The sequence below is a fragment of the Panonychus citri genome, unplaced genomic scaffold, assembly GCF_014898815.1.
Source record: "Panonychus citri isolate SS breed McGregor unplaced genomic scaffold, ASM1489881v1 Contig00133, whole genome shotgun sequence".
NCBI classification, from domain to species: domain Eukaryota; kingdom Metazoa; phylum Arthropoda; class Arachnida; order Trombidiformes; family Tetranychidae; genus Panonychus; species Panonychus citri.
The window spans coordinates 138167-163437 of NW_026515538.1; the positions used below are offsets into that span (position 1 = coordinate 138167).

At 29.8% G+C, this 25271-nt stretch overlaps 2 protein-coding genes across 2 annotated transcripts in view; both read right to left on the minus strand.

Annotated features, from left to right (window-relative positions):
- On the minus strand, window positions 1–3796 carry LOC128390992 (protein couch potato-like). Its single transcript, XM_053350812.1, has 5 exons — window positions 3593–3796; window positions 3230–3307; window positions 3007–3060; window positions 2597–2659; window positions 1–2248 (listed from the first exon to the last, which is right to left on the minus strand). Exons 1-5 carry the CDS (start codon window positions 3641–3643, stop codon window positions 2000–2002), a joined length of 495 nt encoding a protein of 164 aa, XP_053206787.1. The 5' UTR covers window positions 3644–3796; the 3' UTR covers window positions 1–1999.
- A 1126-nt stretch (window positions 3797–4922) lies between these two features.
- The window catches only part of LOC128390990 (uncharacterized), a 48852-nt gene continuing 28503 nt past the window's right edge, over window positions 4923–25271 (minus strand). Inside the window, exons 6-15 of the mRNA XM_053350810.1 lie at window positions 21087–21164; window positions 20112–20237; window positions 19482–19631; window positions 19080–19214; window positions 18262–18423; window positions 12649–12805; window positions 10900–11040; window positions 10317–10432; window positions 8563–10170; window positions 4923–5728 (exon numbers count right to left, since the gene is read on the minus strand). Of these exons, the coding sequence (XP_053206785.1) occupies window positions 5391–5728; window positions 8563–10170; window positions 10317–10432; window positions 10900–11040; window positions 12649–12805; window positions 18262–18423; window positions 19080–19214; window positions 19482–19631; window positions 20112–20237; window positions 21087–21164 (3011 nt within the window). The 3' untranslated portion in view covers window positions 4923–5390. The remainder of the gene's footprint in view (window positions 5729–8562; window positions 10171–10316; window positions 10433–10899; window positions 11041–12648; window positions 12806–18261; window positions 18424–19079; window positions 19215–19481; window positions 19632–20111; window positions 20238–21086; window positions 21165–25271) is intronic.

Consider the following 25271-nt stretch of genomic DNA (forward strand, 5'->3'; position numbering starts at 1 on the left):
ATAAGATGATGATGGTAATTAAAAAAAAGAAATCAGTTAATGTGAAATTTCATCTCTCTCTCACTTATTTTCATGTGTCAATATGAGTAGATGGTCAAAGTGAATGGTCAGGAATTTAATTTTCATATGAATTTATCTCATATTGTGATTTTTTTTACTCCTATTCCTCTGTTTGGTTGACACATTTTTCACCATCATCATGATGATCATCATCATCATCCTTCAGAACTTTTTTTGTTATCTCTCTCTCCTTTTTTTCATGGTAACAAAAATGGAAAAATAAACTCACCAGAATTTATCATGATGATGTTAAGTAAATAATCATTAATGTCCAGTAATATACGTTGAATTGAGGATGAATTCAGCAAAAAGGTAATTATTGAGCATGATAATAGTTACACTTAATGATTAAATATTAATCTTGTTAAAAGATGAACATTCAATTGTCTTGGAGGAGAAGAAAATTTTCACCCAACATTTCATGATAATGATCATTAAATTTCACATTTTCTATTAGTATAATTGGATAATTGTTCTGAAAAGATGAGCTTATTGTTTCAACGAGTTAATTGGAAGACAATAAAGAAATTATCTTCCCAAAGTAAATTGAATGGTCATCGTATCCATACACAATTAAATTGGTCAATTCTTAAGGTGTGGACAATCAGGATAATTAAATTGTTCTCAACACTTTGTTGTTTTGTTTTCTCTTTGATAACATTTTAAATTTTATTATTAGTAATTAATCATAATTAATTGATTGGCTTTAATATTTTTTTTTTTGCTTGTTGTTATTGTTGTTCATTCATTTCTTAATTGAAAACAATTTAAATTTAATAATAAAAATGTTTTAATAACTTTTTTGTTTCTTTCTTAATCATTATTGATCATTGTTGTTGTTTTTTTAAATGTGAGCTGATTTTGGTTGATTGTTTTTTGTTCATTGACAAAAAGTTTTGCTAAAATTTTGGTTCAATTAATTATTATTATTTTGTTTGATTCAATGATGATCATCAATGGTGTTGGTCACAGTTTTTTTGTATATATGATATGGTCAGTTTGGTTTTGGGATGAAGATGAAGATGAAGATGATGATGTTGATGGATGATAATAGAGTTGATACAAGGGAGATTGTTGGTTCCAAGAAACCAAAATAAAGGAAACATTGTTGACATTCAATGAGAGAGAGAGAGAAACAAAAAAACAGAGGATAAAAGAAAGAGGATGAGGAAGATAAACCAAGGGAGAGAGAGAGAGAGAGGACAATGTGATGACGATTTGATTGTTCATTTGGTTTTGTTTTTGCAGTTTGTATTTGGATGATGATTGGTCAAGGTTGATTTTGTAATTATATCGTATCATTTGTTTAATATTGTTTTTTTTCATATCAATATGATACAACATATGAATATATGTATATATAATAATAGAAGTAGTAATATTAATAATAATAATAATGATAATGCAATAACGAGAGAGAAAGAGTGAGGGAGGAAGGGAGGGAGAAAGAGAGAGAGAGTCAAAGGTAGATTGAGGTGGGTTTCGAGGCGGAAGTGGGTGGAGGTGGGTAAGGTAAGGATGTAGGGATGAGGATTGAGAGGGAAAACTGATTGAGTTTAAGTCCAGGGTCAACAACTTAATTATTTGTTTCATATTTATAATCATAATAATAATTATCATTAAAATTAACGTTATATATTATTATCATTATATTATTGCTAAAAATTGTTCATTATTATCTGTGTTTTGGTTTTATCATCATCATTATTATTAATTTTTTGGTTTTGCATTAAAATTGTTTGATAACTTTTTTTTTGTTTTTTTCTCATCAATTTTTCACAAAATTTCATCATTTCATTCAAAGTTTTAGTTGTTGTTCCGTTTTTTGTTTTTCTTTTGCTTCTTTCTTGTTATTTAACTACTATTATCATTATTATTATTATCATATTGTTGTTGTTGTTGATGATGATGATGATTATTATCATTATTATTATTATTATTACAGGTATCGCCAGTGGGAGGGTTGAACAAGAGCGGGAGAATAGAAAATATTAGTCATCGGATTAGGTAGAATGGGAAATGGGGAGGGTAATGAACAATCTTCCGTTTGACAAAGAACTGCTAGCGATGGGTGTGACGCTGGAACTGGTGGTGATGATTTTTGCTTAGGTTTGCTAACCTTTGTGTTACTCCGTGCAAATTCAAGGCGAATCGTTTGCGGCAGGTCAGGGTCAAAACGGACACCAGACTGAGTGTTTTTATTATTAATATTATATGTGTTTATTGTGGGTGAGAGAGAGAGAGATAGAGAGTGAGTGTGTTGTTGTTGTTTTTTTAAATAGCATTAGTATTTTGTGATTTGAGTTGAGTTTCATATTTTATATATGTTAGATGTTCATGAGTTGATTAGTGGTGAGATTACAGGTAAGTTGGTGGTAGTGGTGATGGTGGTGGTGGTGGTGGTTTTTGGGATTTATGGAGGTAAAAAATGAGTAGAAAAGAAAAAGACAATTTGTTGGCAACGAATAATAATATATATTTATAAAGAATAAGGTTCGAGGATTAATTATGATGAGAAAAAAAAAGTGAAACTTACCTGAAGATCTTGTTTTGCAGCTTCAGCTCCTGCACGAGTTGAAAATGTTACAAATCCGACAGGCTTTAGATGTTGACGAGGTTTCATAATGATGGAAGATGAAGAGATGATGATGTTGATGATGTTGAATTTTGCAAAGAGTTGATTGCAAAAAGATGATGAGCACAAGAAAAAAAAAGAAGAAGAAGAAAAAAAAAGTAGGTAAAAGGTAAAATTGATGATACTTGTGATAAAGCAAAGAGCAAAACCAAAAAGGGATGAAAAGAAGAAGATAAAAAAATCGTATAAAAGGTAAGATGAAGATGATGATGAGAGATGAGGATGAAACAGAGAGAGAGAGAGAGAGAGAGAGAGAGAGAAAATGATGATGATGATAAAAAAGACTGTAAAGGAAGTTGAGTGAGACTTACCGATGATGTTTTTCCATTTTTGCTTGTTACTTTTAACAAAGATCCTTCATATCCCTGGAATGATGTTGATAACAAACAAACAACATCATTGTGAGCATGATGATGATGATGGAGAGATGAAGAGATGAGAGAAAGGAAAATGTTAGGTAAGCCAGGTAGGTAAAAGGTAAAGTTAGAGTAAGAGGAGCAGTGGAAAAGGTAAGAAACACAGGTAACATTTTACCTTATAGGCTCTGAAGAGTAGATAAAGTTCTCGAGGCTTTGCATCCATTGGAAGGCCACTGACAAATAATGTTCGTACCTGAGGTTGGAACATGATGAAGTTGAAGAAAAAAGTAAACGAAAGCAAAAAGAAATATACAAGAAATGGTATAAAAGTAGAAGAGAAATGAAAGAATATCAAAGGGAAGGATAGAATGAGTGAGAGAGAGAGAGAGAGAGAGAAAGAAAGAGATGTAAAGAAGAGTTATGTTCGAAAAACGAATATAAAGAAATAAAAGAAATAAAAACTAATATCGTAAAGATTTTCGAGTGTAGGTGAGAGAGGGAGAGAGAAAAGAAATTAACAGAAATATTATCAACTCACCTCTTCTTCAGGCACATTATTGACTGAATCCATACTCTGGCTTAAAGTCATTGAGAAGAGTGAAGAAACAATTTTCTTTGGTTCGAAATCAACAGATAGTAATAAGATTTAATTGAGAACCGATGGTTTCCGAGGTAAATTGTAAATGGCATATTCTCAGTCGAGGAGTTTGTTACTTTTCCTCTTCTCTTTTCATCTTCTTCTTTCGCACTTTCGCCGACAGACAAAGGTAATTCTCTTTCTTTCCCTATTATATTTCGACTTTCAAATGCCATCTATTGGATAACATTAGTAACAGTTACAGTAAAAGAAATGAACAAACAATCAACTAAATTACTTTGGCCCATTGAGAATAAACCTAAACTTATACAACTTTCAGGTGATTGGATTGATTAATTGAAAGATAATCGTTTGATTGGGAATTTATCATTTCGATTTCGATTATTTCGATTATTTCGATTGGTGAAACTTTCGAGTTGCACATCAATTGCACAAGAACAATTTACTCTCAATTACAAGTAAATTGTATCGATAATTTTGGTGTCGAATTTGATTTTGCTGAATTGTTTGTTTTCATCATTCTCATTTTTACTCCCTTTATTCAGAATTTCAATATATTATATTTCTTGAAATTACTCCTCCCTTTTTTTTCATGTTACATGGGAGAAAATGGTGAATTCTGAATATATATACACATTATCAGGTGAACTTAATTCAGGGGAGGAAAAGATAAGTTGGAAAGTCATGATAAGTACCTCATGTTATCTGTGTTATAATAATAATAAGATGAAAATCAAGTAAATGTTGAATTTCAACTGAATATCATGTAGATGATGATGATGATGATGATGATGAGGATGAGGATGAGGATAAGGAGGAGAAGCAAAAAAAGTTCTGTGTAACATTATCTATATATAAATATATTTACTGTCTAAATTTACCACTCTTAGAATAACCTCAATTCATATCGATTTCAGTTCTGGGAAATTCAGGTGAATCTGTGGAGACAGTGCAATAGTTAATCATGATGAAAATTCACCAACTCAACTTATCATTTGTCCAATTCAACAAATTCACTCACTAAATTGAACAATTGGATTCATTTATAATCTCTGGTCAATCTTAATCCTTTTTGTTCCCTCTCTCTCTCTCTCTCTCTCCTTATTTAATCTTCCACTTAATCCCCAAAGAAAAAGAAAAAAAAAATTTCGAATTTCGAAAAAAAAGATAACAACTTCCATCTAGTGGATAAAATTACTACTACTTTTATCGTATTCGCGATTGAAATTAAGTAACAATTAATTCTTGTTATTTTTTTGTTTTTGTTTTTAATAGAAAATTTTTAATCTAGAAAAAATAATTAAATTTCTAGTAATTTAAATTACATGAGCATAGATGATATAATCATTAATCATTTGGAAACTGAATTAAATTCTGTTCAAAATTAAACTGAAAAGGTACAAAAAAAGTTTGATAAGTTTTAATTAATTGTATTAATTATGTTTTGCTTTAAATCATATTGTCAAACATGTTGGTTAATCCATTTGAGAGTTAATCATATGGATTTACAATTAAGATTGAGGTAGTTAATGGTTTGGATTAAGAGATGAAAAAGAGTTGACATTTCAACAATTAGCAAATATTAATTAATTGTTGTGTCTAAATTTGATTTCATTAGTCTGATGGAAGCTCTCATATAATTGATCAAATCTTGATTGTTGGCAAATTGTGACAAATTTTTATTTCCTGTTGACCATAATGTTAATTGATTTAATTTGCTAATTAAAGTTTCAGCTAATTAAACAGTTGATTCAAATTTCGGGCTTCCAGAAGTGATTATATTGACACGAGAGTTTTTTTGAAACTCAATCTTTGCATATTCAATCCGTTCAGGGTGATTAACAATCTGATTGGTGGTGTTATTATTATTTGTCACATTTAAATTGTTATTATTGTTGTTCAAATTGTTAATGTTATTATTTGAAGATGTAACTTGATTTAAACGACCTCCGGGCAACGGGAAAATGACCTGATGGGAAGATAGTTTAGCATTCAATGGTCCACCTCCAGGGAATGCAAGCTCAGCATATTCAACGATATTATTGCCATTTGATTGATCCAAATCCTCCGAATATCCTGTAATAAGATAGAAAGTGAGAGAGAGAAATGAATAAAGTTTATTATTACAAAGAAAAAGAATTGATAACAAAAAAATAGTTGCAATTTCGTCCTCAAGATGGCACTAAGAGTAACCTTTAATTTCGTTAATTATATTCAATGAGAATCTTTTTTCTTTTTGATTATTAAATTAAATTAACAAATTTAATGGTTCGATTGTTAAAGTCAAATGTTTACCAAGTTTGAAAGTCACGAAAAAGTTTAACCAAATCTCAGTTTTTGCCCCATTTCCTTTAATTTTTGCCTTTCCTTTTCCTCTTAAATTGGTTGACATGCAAGGGTAACAATTAATTTCAATTTCCAGTCACTAATCTAATATCAAATTAATCATCATGATTAACCATTGGTCAAGAGTTACTATCAAATCTCAAGAATCAGTGTTAATTGTGTTAATCAAAAGTGACAATAAACTTTTATCTTTAACCTTTACAACTAAATCTAAGTTTTATTTATTTTCTCTCTCTCTCTCTCTCTAATCACAATTTATTAATTATATAATTTTCTTCAGTCATAATTATTGAAATGAATAAATTTCCACTCTTCTAGTTATCATGTCGTGACCTGAGGTCAAAAAGGGGAAGTAAACTTTTCGGTTAAATATATTCTCAAGCAATTAATTGTATTCTCTGTGTGTCTTTTTAACTTTTTTTTTTTCATTAATTATTAATTTAATCATGTCCAAAGTCATCAGTGATGATTAAAGTACAGTCTCTTGTCAAAACTAAAGCTTCACCAAGTATCCACTTAATGGTTAATTTATAATTACTTATCTCTCATTAATTAATTGATCGCAACCTTTAACATGATTGTAACAATTTAAGTTTTGCTTTTTTTTGTCTCATTCACTTATATTCAATCAATTATAAATAATCAACCTCAATCAAGATTAATAGGAAAAGGTCAATACATTAATTTGATTGATTATTGATCATTGATTATCCTCATCATCTTGATTACCAATTGATTTGTTTCAATAATAAAAATATCCATCGGTAAACAACAGATCAATAATTAAATTGTTACCAACTTTAACCTCTTAATTACAACGATTAATAAAATATTATTGAAGAAACAAAAAACTTTTATCGAAAATGTTTTGAGATAAAAATGAAGAAAAAAAGTTCAGAACTTTTTTTTTTTTGATCAATCGTTATTCTTGAATTGATTGTTTTCTTTACATTTAATAGCAATTAACCAAACGAAAGATAATTTAACTTTTAACAATTAGAGTTTCAAATTATTCCTTGAGACATATATCACCATGTAAATGAAACTCTGAAGTTCAGAACTTTTGTTTTTTTTAATGAGATAATAATGTAATAATCAATAAATTGTTTCTCTAATATTATTATTAAACCATACTAACATTTAAACATAATTACTTTTGATTATAATCAACGTTGATTAAACATCTCATTGTCTTTATTTTAATCAACATGATTGTTGTTAATTCTGTCAGATACATAAAATAGTCTCTTCAGCATTCATGGTGTGTATATAAATTCAGTTTCATGGGAATGATTGAAATTTTATTTGTTATCCAAACAAGATGAACATGAAAGTGGAAATATTTTCAAATTAAATGATTAAAACAAAGTATCACAATTTAGCTGATTAGCTAATTTAATTTAATTGTTTCTCCAAAGGTCAACTCAAGGGTTATTCAACTGACCCACTAATCACTTTCACCAGAACTTTGTTATCGAGATTAACCTGATCATTTCCCTTCTCTCTCTCTCTCTCTCTCTCTCTCTCTCAATACAATTAAACCTCTTGATTAACCTGAGAAACTTAAAAGGTAAATATAATAATGATGATAGATTAAATTTCACCTTATTATCTTCCAATGGATTAACTCAATTGTAACATATTATTAGTTAGAGAAAGTTTTTTTTCCTTCCTCCAGTAATCGGATTAACCTTGAACTCTCAATGATATAAGTACTTATTGAGAATCCCGATAAAGGATGGAGATAAAAATTCAATTATTAACACATCAAATTCAACTAATAATAATTGGCTTATATTATATTTCATAAGCGATAACAATTAATCAATAGGAATTCAATTCAATTTTTTCCCCTCCAATTTTTCAAATTTATTAATTATTCCAACTAATTGCTTTCAATCTGATCCATTTAGTTAATATCTCAATAGGTAACACACCAAATAGAAATCAAGTTTCAATCTCTGTTGTTATATTTTTTTTTCTCGTTGTTATTATCATGAAATCTACAAGCAATTAACGTGCAATTTAATGTGATCAATGATTAAAGTGTTTCGTGTGGATGTAACAACTTTTTTCATACATATTCCACCCTCTCACTCTCTCATCCACCCACTCCCATCATTATCACCATTCAATTTTTCATATCTACAGCTTCATCTTCCTCCTCTTCTCACCCTGATCATGTTAGTGAGTGAGAACAAAAAAAATGGCTCATGAAATGGATTTTCTTGAATGAGAATATACTGAAAAAAAAACATATAATCAAGTGAACTTAATTCAGGGGAGGATAATGATGAGGAAAAGTCATCATCATGAATACCTTTTCATTGATAACAATGTGATCTATTTTATATGATGATAAGATTTTCAATAAGATTGAAACTCAATGAAACTCAGCTAAAGATCATGTTGCTGTTCATGATGATGATGATGATTGTATGGATGAAGAAAAGTTCCTATGTAAATATTAAATTCTTACTGAATATAATCAGAGGATCGTTATTGACAATCAGCTATTTACTGACACTCAGTATTTATCTTAATGATGATAATTCAATGCTTACCATAAGCTAGAAATTGTTTCTCCATATTTCCTCTTCCTTCTTCACCTCCATTTCCGCCTCCTGCTTGATAACCAATTGAAGGTATAATATCAGGTGGACCTTTTTCTGAATTGAAATTATCATAACCACCAAGTTGACCCTCGTTATTATTATTAGTACCATTGTCATTTGGTGATTCATTAATCCGGTGTAGTTGAACATTTGATTGCCTTTGATTGTGTTGATTAAGATGAGAGTTAGGATGATGATGATGATTAGCATTGGGCAGGGAGGATTGGTGATGATGATGATGATAAGAAAGATGATGATGATCATTATTATGAGAATGATTAACATTACCAGATATTAATAGTGATTCAGAAATTGTATTATCACAGTAACAATCATCATCATCATCACGAAACATGATTGCATTATTAGTGGTTAGTCCATTAGTTGATGACAAATGATTTAGATGATGAGTTGCATTTGATGATTGTGAAGTGAGTGTTAATAATTCCGGTTGGACAATAGAGGAACCGGAAATCCGCTCTGTAACACTCATATTATCATCTCCACCTCTACCATTACCACCATTGGCTACTTTTCCACCTTCAACTTTCCCTGAACCCCTTGAATTATCACCATTGACCAAAATATTTCGTCGAAGACGGAAAATGGCCACAATACCAAGGAAAACGGTACCACAAACGGTAATGATACCACCGATGAGAAGTATTAACAACAAGGGTATTCCTCTGAGTAAAGTGACCCCATCATCAACCGATAATCCAAATGGCGATGCAGCCGAAGATGAACTTTTCTTTAATCCCTCATTTGTGGTTCCACCAACACGTAAACCATTAACACCCACACTTGACCCACCTCCAATCCCACTGGTTGAACCATAATCACCTAATCCAATATCAGCAAAACTATCGACCAACTTTTCCGCTGACCTTAAAGTTGACCCTTCCAATGTAATCTTATCACTACGGCCAAATGAATTAACTGCATAAATATTGATACTGAATAAAGTTGATGATTCCAATGAGGTTATGAAAAATTCAATTGGCCGTGAAAATGATTCAATCATTTCCAGTGGATCAGCTGTATCACCAAGCTCAGGTGAACTGGTAAGGAAATTAATTGATGATGATGTTGATGATGATAACGGTAATTCATTTGATCTAGATGATGATCCAACATTAGCTTTACCACTAAAATAATAACCTGAATTTGTATTGGTTACATTGGAAACAAGGATTTGGTCATTTTTTGTATAAACTTCAGCAAAATAAATTGTCCTCGGATGAACAGTTATACTATTTGATTGTTGCCCAGATGATGATGATGATGATGATGATGATATGTTTGTGTCCATTACAGATGATGATGAAGTTATTTCTGTTATTATTGATGATGATGATGTTGTTGATGATAAGTTTGAGTATAAAGAGGACGGTGTTAAGGCATCATCATTTTTAAGGCTATTTGAACCCAGAAATTGAGCATTATTGTTATTATTAATTGTTGGAGTGATTAATTTACCGATGAAGATACAGCTTATTAAAAGTGAATCATCTGATTGATTAACTATTTTACAGTTATAAGGAAACTCTGGTGGCACTGGGAGTTAATTGTGATAGAAAGTGAAAAAGTCAACAATTAATGAGCGGAATAAAAATTAACAAAAACAACAACAACAACAAAGTAAATTGTGATTAATTAATTAACAGGTAACATGAATATAAATACAATCATAATATATTTACCTGCTGGTTTAATTAAAAATTTACAGGGGCTACGTTGTAATCCAATATCATTTTTGGCTATACAATAAACGATACCATAATCATCGGATGAATTAACAGTATATATAAGATCAGAACTGATTGTTGAGTTAATTGTTATGGTTAATTAGTGGACCAGAAAATGAGAAATTTGAAAAAGCAAAAAGAAAATATAATTTGTTTAATTTACTTTTAATTCAATTGAGACCACAAAGGTCAATAGGTAATAATGTAGAGGGTAAAAAAACAAATTGGTTCGTTGGTATTGGTCAAGCAAAATGTAAAATAATATTTGTAAAGTTTTTCCTCATTCATGGATTTCATTCAACTGATAAATCACAATCATCATCATGAATTTTAGGACTGAATTTCATGTGATAAACTTTGAATTGATTATACATGTATAATAATAATAGTAATGATCATTGTACTAATAATGAGGTGAACAAAAAAAAGAAGAGGAAAGATTCAACTTGAGGGATAGAAACGGAAAACGGAAATAGATAATGATATGTAATTTTGTTTGAATATAATTGAATTTATATATTATAATATGTATACATACAATTTTCCCTTTGATTGTATTGAGCTGCTCAAAGGATCAGATTTATCCTGGAATCGCCATTGGAATGAAACTTTCTCAGGATTTGCTTCAACGTAACAACGAAGCACAGCCGATTCATGTAAGGCAAGTCCATAAGTTAATCTGGTCAATGGTCAAAACGATAAATAATATATAAGAGGAAAGGTCAGAGAATTTGATATTCGATAAAATTTTTTTTTTCTTTCTCTCTTTCCAAACGCGTAATAATAGCAAATCAGATTGTATCGAGTTGATTATGGATATTGAAGGTAAGACAATTAAAGGTTAAATTGTAGTTGTAATTGGAATCGTTGAAATTGCCTTCGAGTATAAAAGTCTAACTAACAACAAGGAAATGAGTCAATATTATTAACATGGGAAATGAATTCAAAGGTTTTACTAGACTTAATCAAATTAGATTAGTTGATAAAACTACCTTGTTAACTTAACTTTTACTCTAATTTTTTTTTTCTTATTCTCAGTTGATTTGTATTCTTATTATCATCAGATTATTATGTTTACCGTTATGTTATCATACAGATCAAAAAATACATATAATAAGGGTGCTAATCATGTAGATGATTAAAAATAATGATATTCAGAGTAAAGATTTGAGTTTTGAATTTTGTATTTTTTTTTCTCATTGATTGTTCCTTAATTGTTACTACTACTACTTGTTTCCGTTTCCCTGATCCCTTGATTGTTTGTGTGTGTGTATATGAATTTTATATCAATTAGATTTCATTGATTACAGTTAAATGTCATAAGGATTTTGATTGATTTTTATGCTCTTCATCAACATCAACCTCATTTGTGTGGATATGTGTATATGTGTGTGTTGAACATGTGTTGATATCATTATTGATAAACATTGGTCAATATTGATCAATATAATTGACAGTTTACTTGAACGATTAAGTGTCAACTTGATTGTTTCTGTCTAATGATTGATTGTTGATGGTAATCATGATGAAGAAAGATCAGACTTTTACTCTATCGGACAAATTGATGGTTATTATATTTCATGATTTTCTTGAATACTTTTACAATAATAGTTACATGTAACTGAATCTCAACTCTGCCGATCTGATGTAAGACCAAGTAAATTGTAAACAATCAACAAACTGATTTATCAAATTGAAATTGTTTCAAGTGAACTTGTTATTTACTTTTTTTGTTGTTTACTCATCAAATTGATGATCATGAAAAGTTATCAACATCATGACGATAATATTAATGAATTAATTGACTATGAAGATAATTGTGTCTATGGTAATTTATCAAAAACATTTTGTTCATGTAATTTTTTACTTTACTGTAAATACACATCGTATATGCATCTAACTTACAGGGTGAGGAAAAAAATTGAAATGAAAAATTTTTCGCATTTTTTTGGATTAACAATCAACAAACATGAACTGAACGGTTGAACCTCTTGAATTCATGATACATTTTAGTCTGAAATTCATGATTTGAATTTATAATCAACATGATTTATTTTCAATTACACCTTTTCCATATATGTATTAATACAATATGAGTATTAATTTGATTGATTGTGGCTAAAGGCAGTTGCAAGATTAATTCCAACAATAATCTAATCGGAATGTTTTTTGATGAAGAAAAAACTTTTCTCTCTTTGTTTTTATTCCTAATTCTCGTTGGGGATTATCGTAGGTAAAGGTTTTCGTTTTCGTAGAGAAAAAAGAAAAGTTTTATCAATGAACTTACATGAAACTGTAAAGGCAAACAGGAGCAAATCGAATCTCGAGATTAATTTCATTTGATATTCCAGTTCCCTGGGAATTTGTAACGATACACTGATAGAGACCATTTTGTTGACGAGAAACTTTTTGCAAAACCAAACTTTGATTACTCTGAATGATTCCTGGAAATGATAATATTCACAGAGTTGGAAGAAGATGAGAAATAATAAAAAAATATTGCAAGAAATGAGATAAAATTAGCATATATAATACATGCTGATGGTGATGATGATTATGATAATGGTCATCGTCATTATCAGGATCATTATCATGGTGGAAATTTTGACTCATTGACTTTATTGTGGCTGTGAAGGTGGGATTTTGGTAACGTCAAAAACAGGTAAGTAGGAATAATTTTTTTCATCTTATTCTCACTCTTTCATTTAGTTCATTCATAGGTTTCATGGTGATCACACTGGAGACTAACTAATATCTACATGTTGAAATGCTCAGAGGGCTTATGGATAACAGCTCAATAACAATCAATCAGATTTCAATGGTTCAATGGTTGTACCTTTTTTTTCACCATGAAAATTTGCATAGCCAGTGGAAAGGGGAACTACTATTATTGAAATAGCCTTGCCCATGAAAAAAAAACTGTTTAACTTCATGTAATAGTTCAAGTATATCTCAGAATTATTCATGCACAGGGAGGAATTTTCAATAATCATATGACCATTGAACCAAAATTCTGTAATGGTAATCCTCTTTTTCTCTGTCTATCTCTCTTTCTTTTTATATTTCTCATTCTCTGACATTTCATTTTCTTTTCATTTCGCGTTTTCCCCTTTCCTCCTATTCATTGTCCATTCATTTCCTCATTCAAATTCTGTCATGGTGAAGTAACACTGAGAATATAAAAAAAAATATCTCAGCCTCCAAGGTAACACAATGAATCGTTGGTTGATATGACCAAACATCATGGTACTCATGGAATCATCATCATTATTTTCAAACCTATGATGGTGATGATGATGATGATGATCACCATGAGAAGTGAATAAAATTTTCTTTCAGGAAAAGGATGAGGATGAGAAGGATTTTCGTTTAAAGAAAATGACAAACACTAAATTGTGATTTACAGAAAGCAAAGGAATATGTTTCATGAGAGACTATCCTCTCTTTTCATCATGGAATCAGAATGGAAACTCATAATATTATTGTATGAATTTTTCTTTCTCTTTATGCCTGTCTATCTCTCTCTCTCTCTCTCTCTCACCCTTCTATCATTTACCAAAATACTATCATTCCAATTCTCTCATAGAACATATTCTATTTGAACTGAACATTTCCATGGTGAAATGAATGCTTAAGACTCACATGAATACAAGATGAGAAAAAAAGAGAATGACAAAAGAGAATGGGAGTAGAAAAAAATTCACTTCATCATCTCTAAGCTATCATCATCCTCTCATCTTCATCTTCACCATCATCATAATGATCTTCATCTCCTTTCCAGAACTCATCCCATTGTTGTTTTCACCCAAACAGCTGAACAATAATGATAACAGGTGAGTTCGTAAAGGTGAAAGATTAACGTCACAACCAGAATCCAAAACAGAATCGACAATATAAAGGTAAAAATATGATGAACACGATAAAAAAAAGGTAAAAAGTTACACTCTCAATGAAGATAATGAAGAATAGAGAAAGAGATAAAAAAAATAACTGAAGATTCTTCATGAACTTTTTTTCTCATCAAGCAGAGAATCCGGAAACGGATGTTATCCATTGTTAACGGTTTTTCTTTCTCAGGATAGAACTTTTTTCTTCTTCTTCTTCTTTCTTTCCTTTTCTTTTAAATCTTAAAAGTTATCTATTTATTTTTCTTCTCTTTTTTTCTTCTCCCACCTTCACCATAAACATCATCTTCATCTTCATCTTCATCTTGATCATGAAAAGTAAATGATATGATTGAATCGTGTATTGAGTTGACATGGTTACTGAGTCAACACTAAACTGAATAAATTGAATGAAAATTTGAGATGATAAATTTATTATCATCTGAATCAATTGTGAGGAAGAAAACAATTTCCATTCAACTAATAACACTATTACTGTCACTGTTATTACTGAATTAAAATCAAATGGTGTGTCAATCACCATGAAGATGAAGAAGGCGAAAAAAAAAATAAAATGAAAATAAAAGGGGGATCAGGTTCAGAGAGATTCTGATAAATATCATGAAGAAACATTTTCATGATATAATAATAAATGAAATGATAGGGAACACACTCAAATTTCAATCAATTGTGAAGATGAAATCTACCACCAGTAGAACCATGATGATGATGATGATGCAAATACACCGAGAAAATAGTTGACATTTTACAACAAAAAGAAAGAAAAGAACAAAAAATCAATCGGAAAAAGGGTTAACTGAAATTCCAAATGAAATTACATGATAATTTCATGATTATCTCTCTATTTCTTGGTGAATATTTTGTTACACTCAACAACAAATTGACAACAATGTTACAAGAGAAACAGATTCATGGTGATGATTCTGATAATCATTTCAAGTGGCAATTGTTTGAGTACATAAACTACAATCAGATCAATAATGACGATGATAAATATCACAATGAAAAATATTGTCCTGAGTTATTATTAGTTAAACTATTATTAAATTGTTTGTTTGAACATATGAAGATACAAAACCTGAGGGATTAGTACAAAAAAAAGGGATTACTCGTCTTGAGGATTGGAAGATATGAACAAAGGATTAAGACAATTTCATGTCATGTCAGGCGAATGATTATCAATAGACAATTAGAGTTATTTATATATTTTTTTCGGTCTCAATTCTGTGTTGAAATCTGCTCTTTTTATTTGCTTTTCTTTTTCTTCCTTCGTGGATTATCATGATTGGAGAGAAAAAAGAAAAGAAAAACTTATATTATCAAGTAGTATTCCAAGAATTACCTTTGCTTCAGGTAAGTGAACCAAGTTTCTTGCTCCAGGCGATTTATGACAATTGACCATTGGACTTTTAATATACTACATGGAGAATTTCATCTTAATGTGTTCAGTTGATTATCATTCTTTAGGTTGATCATGTTCACAGGTTAACCTCATTGTCTTTGATTATAAATACTGAGACAAATTCTTGTCATTGTTTTCTTTTCGTTCAGTCAAATTGTGCAATATTTCAGGTAAAAGATGATGATGATGTAAATGAATCTTTTCAAAATTTTCCCTGAATCATCAGACTTTTCTTTCTATCTCATCTTGTTTCATCATTATCATCATCAGATGAATTGTTTATCTCTTTACCTTTGTTACCTTTTGTCCTTTCATGTGACAGGTAATTCACCTCAAGAATAATAAGTTTCCTACTAATCTTACTTTTCATCATTATCGTTGAGAGATAACTCAGAATTCAGAGCACGATAAGAATGGAGAAAAAATTGTTTCAGTGCAAGAGCTGAACCAGCAGGGTAACAGATGATTATAATGATTAAGGAATCAGAATAATCAGAAAAGTTCACTAAAAAAAAGAGTAACCACAAAATCACCTGAATATCACCAAGTTTAAGTCTCGGTCTTTTTGTTAATCTTATCCCATTTCATCCTTAAGATATTATCATCTTGAAGATATTAATAATATGAGATTTATATTTACGAGTTTAATTAATCAACTTATTAAAGTAAATTAAAACTCTAATGAGGATAATTAGTTGGTTAAAGCTGCGATTATATAGCCAATCAATTATAATCCAATTAAAAAGTTACCTCATTATCAATTCTATTACTTTTAAGATTAAGATTATAATAAAATGAGATTGCAATCTAGAAATGATTATAATCAAATCAATTGATGGAAATTGTGTTTCCCAAATTTGATTAAATATTTTCAGGGTAAATTTCAGGTAAAAGGCGATAAATGAATGCGGATCAATATAAATTTACCTCTTTAAATAAGTTCAATCTTAATGTTCATGAATGAATTTCATCTGAACTCCCTGTAATTACTTGGAATCCATATTATCTCTCTCTCTCTCTCTCTCAGTCTTTATGTTATTTTCTTGGAAAATAATGTATTGATATCCAGCTGATTCGGATCTTATTTCTATTAAACTCATTGTCTCTCAATTCTCATTGTATTTAACCATCAGACTCTCATCTTCATGCCCATGATATTTTCACTCAGTTTCATTCAGTTCCATAAGTATTCCTGGTTTAATCTCATTTCATTTTTATAGCTTTTGCTAATGAGTGGACATCGTAATTTATATATATATACATACATAACAGGCAATTCACTTAACCTGAACACACCCTGGTCATCATCATCACCATATGATTTATATATTTATTCATTAATAAATTTCACTTGAAATCACATTTCTGGTTGTAAATGAAAAACAAAAGTTGCCTTTTCAATGAGTGTATTTGTGTTGATATCCTACGAGTAATAAATATTAATTTGATTACAATTAACTTACACGGATGAAAGGTAAACATACATAAAATGTTTATAACAATCAACATGAAAACAGAGGATAAAAGTTAATAAATCAAAATGTAATTCCAACTCTTAATCTCTATTCAGTTAATCCATTCACGGAATAAAAGAGAAGAGAGAGAGAGAGAGAGAGAGAGAGAGAGAGAGAGAGACATGAACTCATTAATCTATTATAAGGGACACTCAGAATTAGAGTAATTAAAGTCTAGACTTTGATTGATCATTTCACCGAAATTTAGTTTTATCAAATTGTAATTAGTGATTCATATTCATCAATAGTATGGAAAATTAATTTGAAAGGTTTCATCAAAATTTACATTACATTTGAATGGTAATTGTATCATAAATTATTCTTGATGAATGAAAGAAGCTAAACAAAAATTGATGATACAATAAATCACTGATTCTTAATCAGTGGGAGAAAAATATCTCTCAGTGCTGGAGTGTTTATCTGAATACTGTTTATCTATTGACCTGAGTATTATCATTAACCATTAAACATTAGCATTTGATGTTTACTTGATATCAATCAATTTGATAGTTTTCACGATCATGTAATTAAATCACATTGAAGATTAGGACTCGGTGAACCTGAAGCTGTGAGTAAAGTTTAGTTGATAGACTTAATAAAGTTACTATGGATGAAGAATCAGATGAAAAGGATGACGATCATGATGATGATGATGATGAGCATGAGAATGAACATTGAAAAGCAAAAGGTGAATGTAAAAGAACCCTTAAGGTAAGGGAAAAAAAGGAAGATGAGGATGAGGTGGTAAAGGTGGAATGAGGAAGTGGATGCAAAATACAAGGATAAAATAGAGAAGACAAGTTAACTTTCATCATCATCATCTCTCTCTCTCTCTCTTTCTCCATCCTCATCCAACATTTGAGATTGAGATTGAAAGTTAATTGCAAAGTCAAGGGATGGGTTAAAATTAGGTTTCTCTCTCCTTTGTGTGTATAATATATTGTTGTTACTTTTTCCCACCTCCAAAAACCCACTTCCCTTTAGTATTATGATGATGATTTTTTGCCTTTCACTCTCTCTCTCTCCCAGTTTATAACAATGACACAGGAAAATAAGAGCAAGTAGAAAGTAAAATTTACCTTGTTTAGGTGACAATTGATTGCCATTAAATCTCCATTGAACTGATTTTATTGGTTTAGGATTGGAATTTATTTTACAATCAAAGTAAACATCATTTCCTTCCTGAATTACTGTTGATGATGATGTTGGTGCACCAAATTCAAGTCTAACTTGAGGTTTATCTTTACATGAGAAAATTGAAAATAAAGAGTAAAATATCATAATAATAATGATAATAAACAAATAAACATGATAACCCCAGCGAAATGATCATAATGTGTAAATATAACATAACAAATAAGATAATCGTTATTACAATTTACCATGTTAATGATGAATTACCATGCAAAGTTTTTTTCCTTCATCTGAAAAGGTAATGATAAAGAAATGATAATAATAGTAAAGTAGTTGTAAAATTTTTCGTTCATTTTTTTTTCTTGATTTTCTACGTTGATTGTTGATTAAATTGAGCGACAAATTGTCTTACACAAATGATACATAATAATGAATGAAGTAAATGTCACATCAATTTAGGATTTTTTTTCCTCTTCTACTTTTTTACTCGATCCTTTAACATTGACATCATTTGAGAGAGAGAGACTCTATTACAATTTAGTTAATATCAATGAACATGCAAATTGTTGTAAAAAGAAAAAGTAAATTGCAAAAATCAGGTAATCAGATTGGCTAATATGTAATTGTTATTGTTCAGTTTCATGATGATCATCATCATGATAAGTAAATTGACTTGTGATCATTTGAATGATGGGATTTTCTTGTTTATCTTATTGTTTGAAAATGTTTCATTCTCATTGATTTAAATATTAATAATACTTACATTGAATATCTAATTGTAACTGATCAGTTATCTGGGAGTTTAATATTTTAGGATTTTCTGAAATACATGATAACATTGCACCGTTATGTGATTTATTTACGTTAATTGTTATCCGACTGGTAACCACTTGATCTCCTGATAATTAGTAATTGTCACAATTAACAAGAAAAACAGTAAAAAAAAAGATTCAATTAATTAATCAGGTTGATTCTCTCTCTCTCACTTTTTTATATTACACAATTAACTTAATCAATTGACAGTTACACACACAACTACTATGACTATTACTACATGTTTTGATTGATTGTTTCAATTGTTTTAGTTTGTGAATTGTGTGTTTGTTGTTAATTTATCGGGTTAATTAATTGTATAATTATTTTTTGACAATCTAAACACAATTACCTGATACTCCAGTTGAATGTTTTTTACCATCAAAAAGCCAATAAATGTTTGGCTTTGGTCTTGATCCTATTGTTTTACATTCAAATGTTGCCTCTTTCAGGGAAACCAGAATCGGTGATAATTGAGTAATATGCACTTCGGTTGGTTTCACTGGATTTAGACAGACAGAATAATTAAATTACATTGTTATTAATTAATTTCCATCATCTTCATGATGTACACTTATTTAGTGTATAAGTATTAATATAATCAATCGGTTGACAAGTTGTTTGAATTATGATGAAAAGTTTTGTCAGACTTTACAAGAAATTTGAATAATAAAATGAATAAGGGAAAGTGAAAAGTTCTGGTTGAAATTCAGTCTCGTTAATTTATCTCAAATTTGAATATAACATATATATAAATATTTGAGAATATTTTCTCTCATTAAATTGTTGATCATTCATCATGAAATTTACTGATTGATAAATTAATCAACTCAAATGTTGACTCGACTGATAATTTGGTAAATTTGGTCTCATAATGTTGCATTGAAATTGGACAATTTTACAATTTGATTGTTTGGTCATTTGATTTATTGACCATTGTCACTTTTTACTCTGATTTGGTTGCACTGTTTTAATTACTTACAATTGAGCTCTAAGGTTATTGATGTAGCCAAGGGTATGGTCATATTATTGTTGACCGCTTGACAGGTTAATTTTGATAAAAGATGATGTCTTGATAAAGATGATATCGTCAGCTGATTTGTGGTCACTATTGATGATGCGTTTTTTTTTATTGATGGATCATCATTATCATCACGATAATGGGAATAAGCAAAGTGAAGGAATGATAATGATAAAGGAAAAGGAAAAGGATAAGAATAAAAAAAGGAAAAATATATTAACAGTTATCCAAAGATGTTACCGGGAAAAAAAGGTGAGACACAAAGTATCTTGAGGTGAACAAATTTTGAGTAAAATTTTGTTTTTTTCTTCTTGTTCTCATATTTTCTGGATGCGAAAACATCAACGACAAGGATTCTGATGGTGATAAAAAGAGATGAAGATAAGGCTCAATGGTGATAATGATGATGGTGGTGGAAAATGAGTTGAATGATGGAATAGGAAACACGATGTATCATGAGGAAAGAAAATGCCAAGAGATGAAAAATCTTGAAAGAAGGGGAGTAAAAGTGTTACTGTGATTCTGATGAAAGAGGGAAAAGATGAAAATCTATGACCAAAAAAGTCCCAAGATGAAAATTTTATCGAGAAAAAAATAGAAGAAAAATATTCTTTTTGCAACTTCATCCATCTTCCCTTTCCCTTCAATATCATCATCATCATCACCATCACCATCATCTTGCTGAGTCTCTTACTCCCTACGAGATAAAACTGTAAATGTTTGATATTTGTCGAAATCATTTATTATAAATACCACAGAAAAAAAAACGAGTTTCGAGTTTGAGATGAAGACCAAAATAATATCATCATTATCGTTTTTGATATTTTATTTTCTCACCAGAATATTGGTTATCATTTGTATTCAATGGGAACATTTACAAATTCGAGAAGAAAGAAAAAAGTTCTAAAGAAAATAAATAACAAAAATATTACTTACCTTCTTTGTCTGTATATTCAAATGTGTCATCTATTAATAAATTATCACGCCACCAGGTCAACGATGGTCGAGGTTTACCTGTTCAAAATGACCAATAGAAAATCAAATATGAGCAAAAAGAGAGGAAAAAGTTGACATGACAATCAGCTGATGTAATTGATAAAACGATCAACAATTAAGTTTCAACAATTGGACATTGGAGATGATTAATGATATTATTAGAATTTGGAGAAAAAGTTTTGGCCACTTTTATCAAATTGTTTCTGGTGATTTCATGATAATGATGAATACAAGTTCATGTCCATTCTCATTCTGAACTCAGCTACTTTTCCTAATAATTTGCTCCACTTAGTAAATATCATCTGAAACCTTTTTCCTCCTATGGGTAAGATATCATATCTATTTTATTGATGTGAATTCATGATTATTTATATTGATATCAGAAAAGGTTAAGACGATGTAAGCAAAGATAATACATATTCATCCTTGATCAAAGTTACATCAATATTTTTCTGTTCATTGTTGGATTAGAGAGAGAGAGAGAGAGATGAAAAGATGATGAAGATGAGAGGATGAAGATGGATAAATATGAGAACCCAAAAAGGCTATTTCACCCTTATGAAGATCCTCAGAGTATTCAAGTAGTAAATGTAAGAAGAAAGAGAAAGTGAGTGAAATGCCCACTGAACATTTTCATCATCTTCCAATATGAATACCCCACTTTCTGATAGGAATACACAATAATATGAATCTACGAATACAAGGTACAGTAAATAGATGGAGGAAAAAAAATGGACACAATTTTTGTATGTACGATAGAAAAGCTTTTGGGAAATAAAAATAGCCTCGGGCATTTCTATTGATCAGACACTCGGTTTCATCTCTAACATTTTCCATTCTGATATAACGATAAAATAAATGAAAATGAAAATATCAAGTATTAAAAGGATATAAAAGTGAGAGGGAAAAGTTGATTCTTACTTAAAATTTGGCTAAACTGAAAATCCTTTTTCTTTGTATGGTTCAGGTAAATGCAATTCTGAATAAAGTTCTGGAGATGATATCATGTTAACTTGTCTTTTCCTCGTTCTATCATATTATATGTTACACAATATCATTGTTGGAAGTTTTTGTTACAACAATAATGATGAAGGGTTTGGGATGAGGAAAACGAGATGATGATGATGATGATAATCTGATGACTTTCATGATGATCATCTGAATAATTAATCAACATTATCTGTACACAACTTACCTCTATCAATCACATTGAAAGTTATCATCAAACATCATCAGGATTCATTTTCATCTTCATTTTTATCACTTGACTTTTTCTTGACTTAACTGTCATAACTTTTTTTCTTTCATCATCATCATCATCATCCTCATCTTCCTATTGTTTATTTTCTTTTATTTCTCTTCTTTCATTCATGTTCTTTCTCATTTTCATCATCATGGCGGAGAGAGAGAGAGAGACATGTTTCTCTATGTGTTATTTATACTTATCCTTTATCTTTGTTCATCTTGTTGTTATTCAGTTGAATGTCAACTTGCATGATAATGATAAAGAATCACTTGGAATGATTAAATGATATGAGAGATGAATGTTCATCCTCATCATTTCCACCAATACATTATCTTAGGATTTTTCCTCTCTGTCTTATCCAGGTCTCTCGAGGCTATTCAGTTATCATCTGTGTCCCTTTTCCTGATCATCATCATCATCATGTTATTAGTAATCATTACATGATTTTAGTTTAATGTTCAAAGCCTCGTAACCATTATCATCATTATCTTCATAATCATTAAACTAATAGTAATATCAACGTTATTGGTATGATAATGTGTTTAAGGTGATTAATCAATAACAAAAAAAAGGGTTCATTTAAAATCAAAATCAACCAACTGATTTGTTGATCAAACTAAATTAACAGTTATAACTGTGATTATAATTTACCAATATTATTAGACAGCCTTTGCAACTAATCAATCAACCAATTAACATCTAAATTAATTCTTGAAACAGATGATCAACATCAGCATGATGTATTTTCACTTGATATCAAATTACTATCGGTTTTCAATTGATCAATAAGAGTAAATAATCAAATTGAAAGACATTTCTAGTAATTGGATTAACTTGATTTTTGACTCTTTTTTTATATCTTGATAACTTCTTCATCCTTAATCATCACCATGTTATTAGATAAATAATATCTAGGATAATAATAGTTATCATGAAAAGATTTCAATGTTCAACAATCTCGAATCCTCTTTTAACAGTTACTTTGTAAATATTACATGATATTTATATTAATTATCTTGATAATTGCAATTAATATCTTTAATAATGATCATCATGGTAATGGTTTGAAAGCTAATCAACAGATAGAGAGACTAATTATTTGGTTGAATTAATTTCTATCCACAGATTGGTAATAATAATTGTTCAATTATCACCTTTAACTTTTATCCTAATTTACTTGATGATAAAGTAATAACATTAGTCATGGTTATTATTATATTGATAATATTGTTATTCCTATTAACAGATACCTCAATTTTTGGTAATTGATGAGATGAGAGTGACAATGATAATATTCACCTATTGGAATGATAATATCATGAGTGATAATCAAACAAAATGAATTCGAATGTCACTTTCAATGTAATCGCAGATTCGAGTCATCGTCAAGCTTTAAGGCAGAAAAGGTAAAGGAGAAAAAAAGAGAGAAATATTCTAATCACCCTGAGGCATAATCTCACCTTAACGAGTAATAAGTAGGTTTTCGGGAACAAGATTAACAATACACTTGGATAATCATCAAGGTAAATTAAAGAAAGTTGATTAATTGTATTCTACTGATGTTAACATGATAATTTCAACAGGTAACTAAAGTGTTGGCTTGATTTGGTTACAATTTTAAATAATCCTAACGGTTATAATCCTGATTTTATTTGCTGATTTAATTGTTGACGTGAGTGATTTGTAATCTTGGTTGATTAAAGTGATTGATCAATTAGGATTTGGTTATTTGTATAATATTGCTTTGGATTAGGTTTGTGAACTTGAAAGTTTAACCTTGAAAAGGTTGAAACTACAAGATAATTATATGAAAAAAAAGTAAAGATTGTAAATCAAATGTCAAATTGAATCAAGATTTTATCAAATTAACTGTTTCTTTTCAGTTTGTGATTTGTTATTATTGCCAATAATCATTATTATTTTGAGATATGTTATTATCTAGAGTCAGATTAGATTAGTAAGAAATGGACAGATGACCAATTATATTTTTTATTGGATTAGATGAGCATGAAAACGGTTAACCTTTAGGTTAACATGATTTAGGTCAATTGGGTAATGATGATAAAACAGAGAGAGAGAGAGAGAGAGAGAGAGAGAGAGAGAGAGAGAGAGAGAGAGAGAGAGAGAGAGAGAGTAAATAATATTTTCGAGTTGTCGAGTTTATGAAACGAAAGGGAAAAAAGTCTGAAATCATTTTGCATCATAATTCTGTCATGAACTAAACGACTACGAGTGAAAAGTTCTTGATATTTATCAACACGGAGTTTTGTATCTAATATGTTCTATGATATTTACTGAATATCACGAGATGTCCAAGGTCATAATAAATCAAATTGACGAGTGAAGTTGAAGGGATTCAAGTCATTTACCGGTCAATCATTGACGGCACTTGGTGAGTAACGTGTTAAGAAGTTGAGAATCGTTCAGTCGGATTTTATTATGATCGAAATGGCCAGTTAGAAGAAGAAATTGAACTGTAAGTCTATTCTAGAAAGTTCACCAGTCTCCACCAAATTCTAGCCTATTATCGCCTTGATATTAGGTAAATTTCATTATCATCCAATACGAAAAAGGTCTTTGCTTATTTTTCAAATTTTCTCTATCAAAATTGATTATTATTAAACTGTCAAGATAATGATGATAAAGATACTTATTCTCATGTATTCCAACTTTGAGCGAAGTTAATTCTGAACTTTTTGATCCTTTCCTTTTCTTTTCTTTCATTTCATTATTTGGTTTCCAATAACAATCATGTTATTGGTTAATATCTTATTCAATTGTTGCTGCTATTTGGTTGATTTAAGATGGTCAAGAGTTTTACCAATCAATGGTCAAGAAATCAACTCAGAGACAGAGAGGGTTCAATATTTTATCTTCAT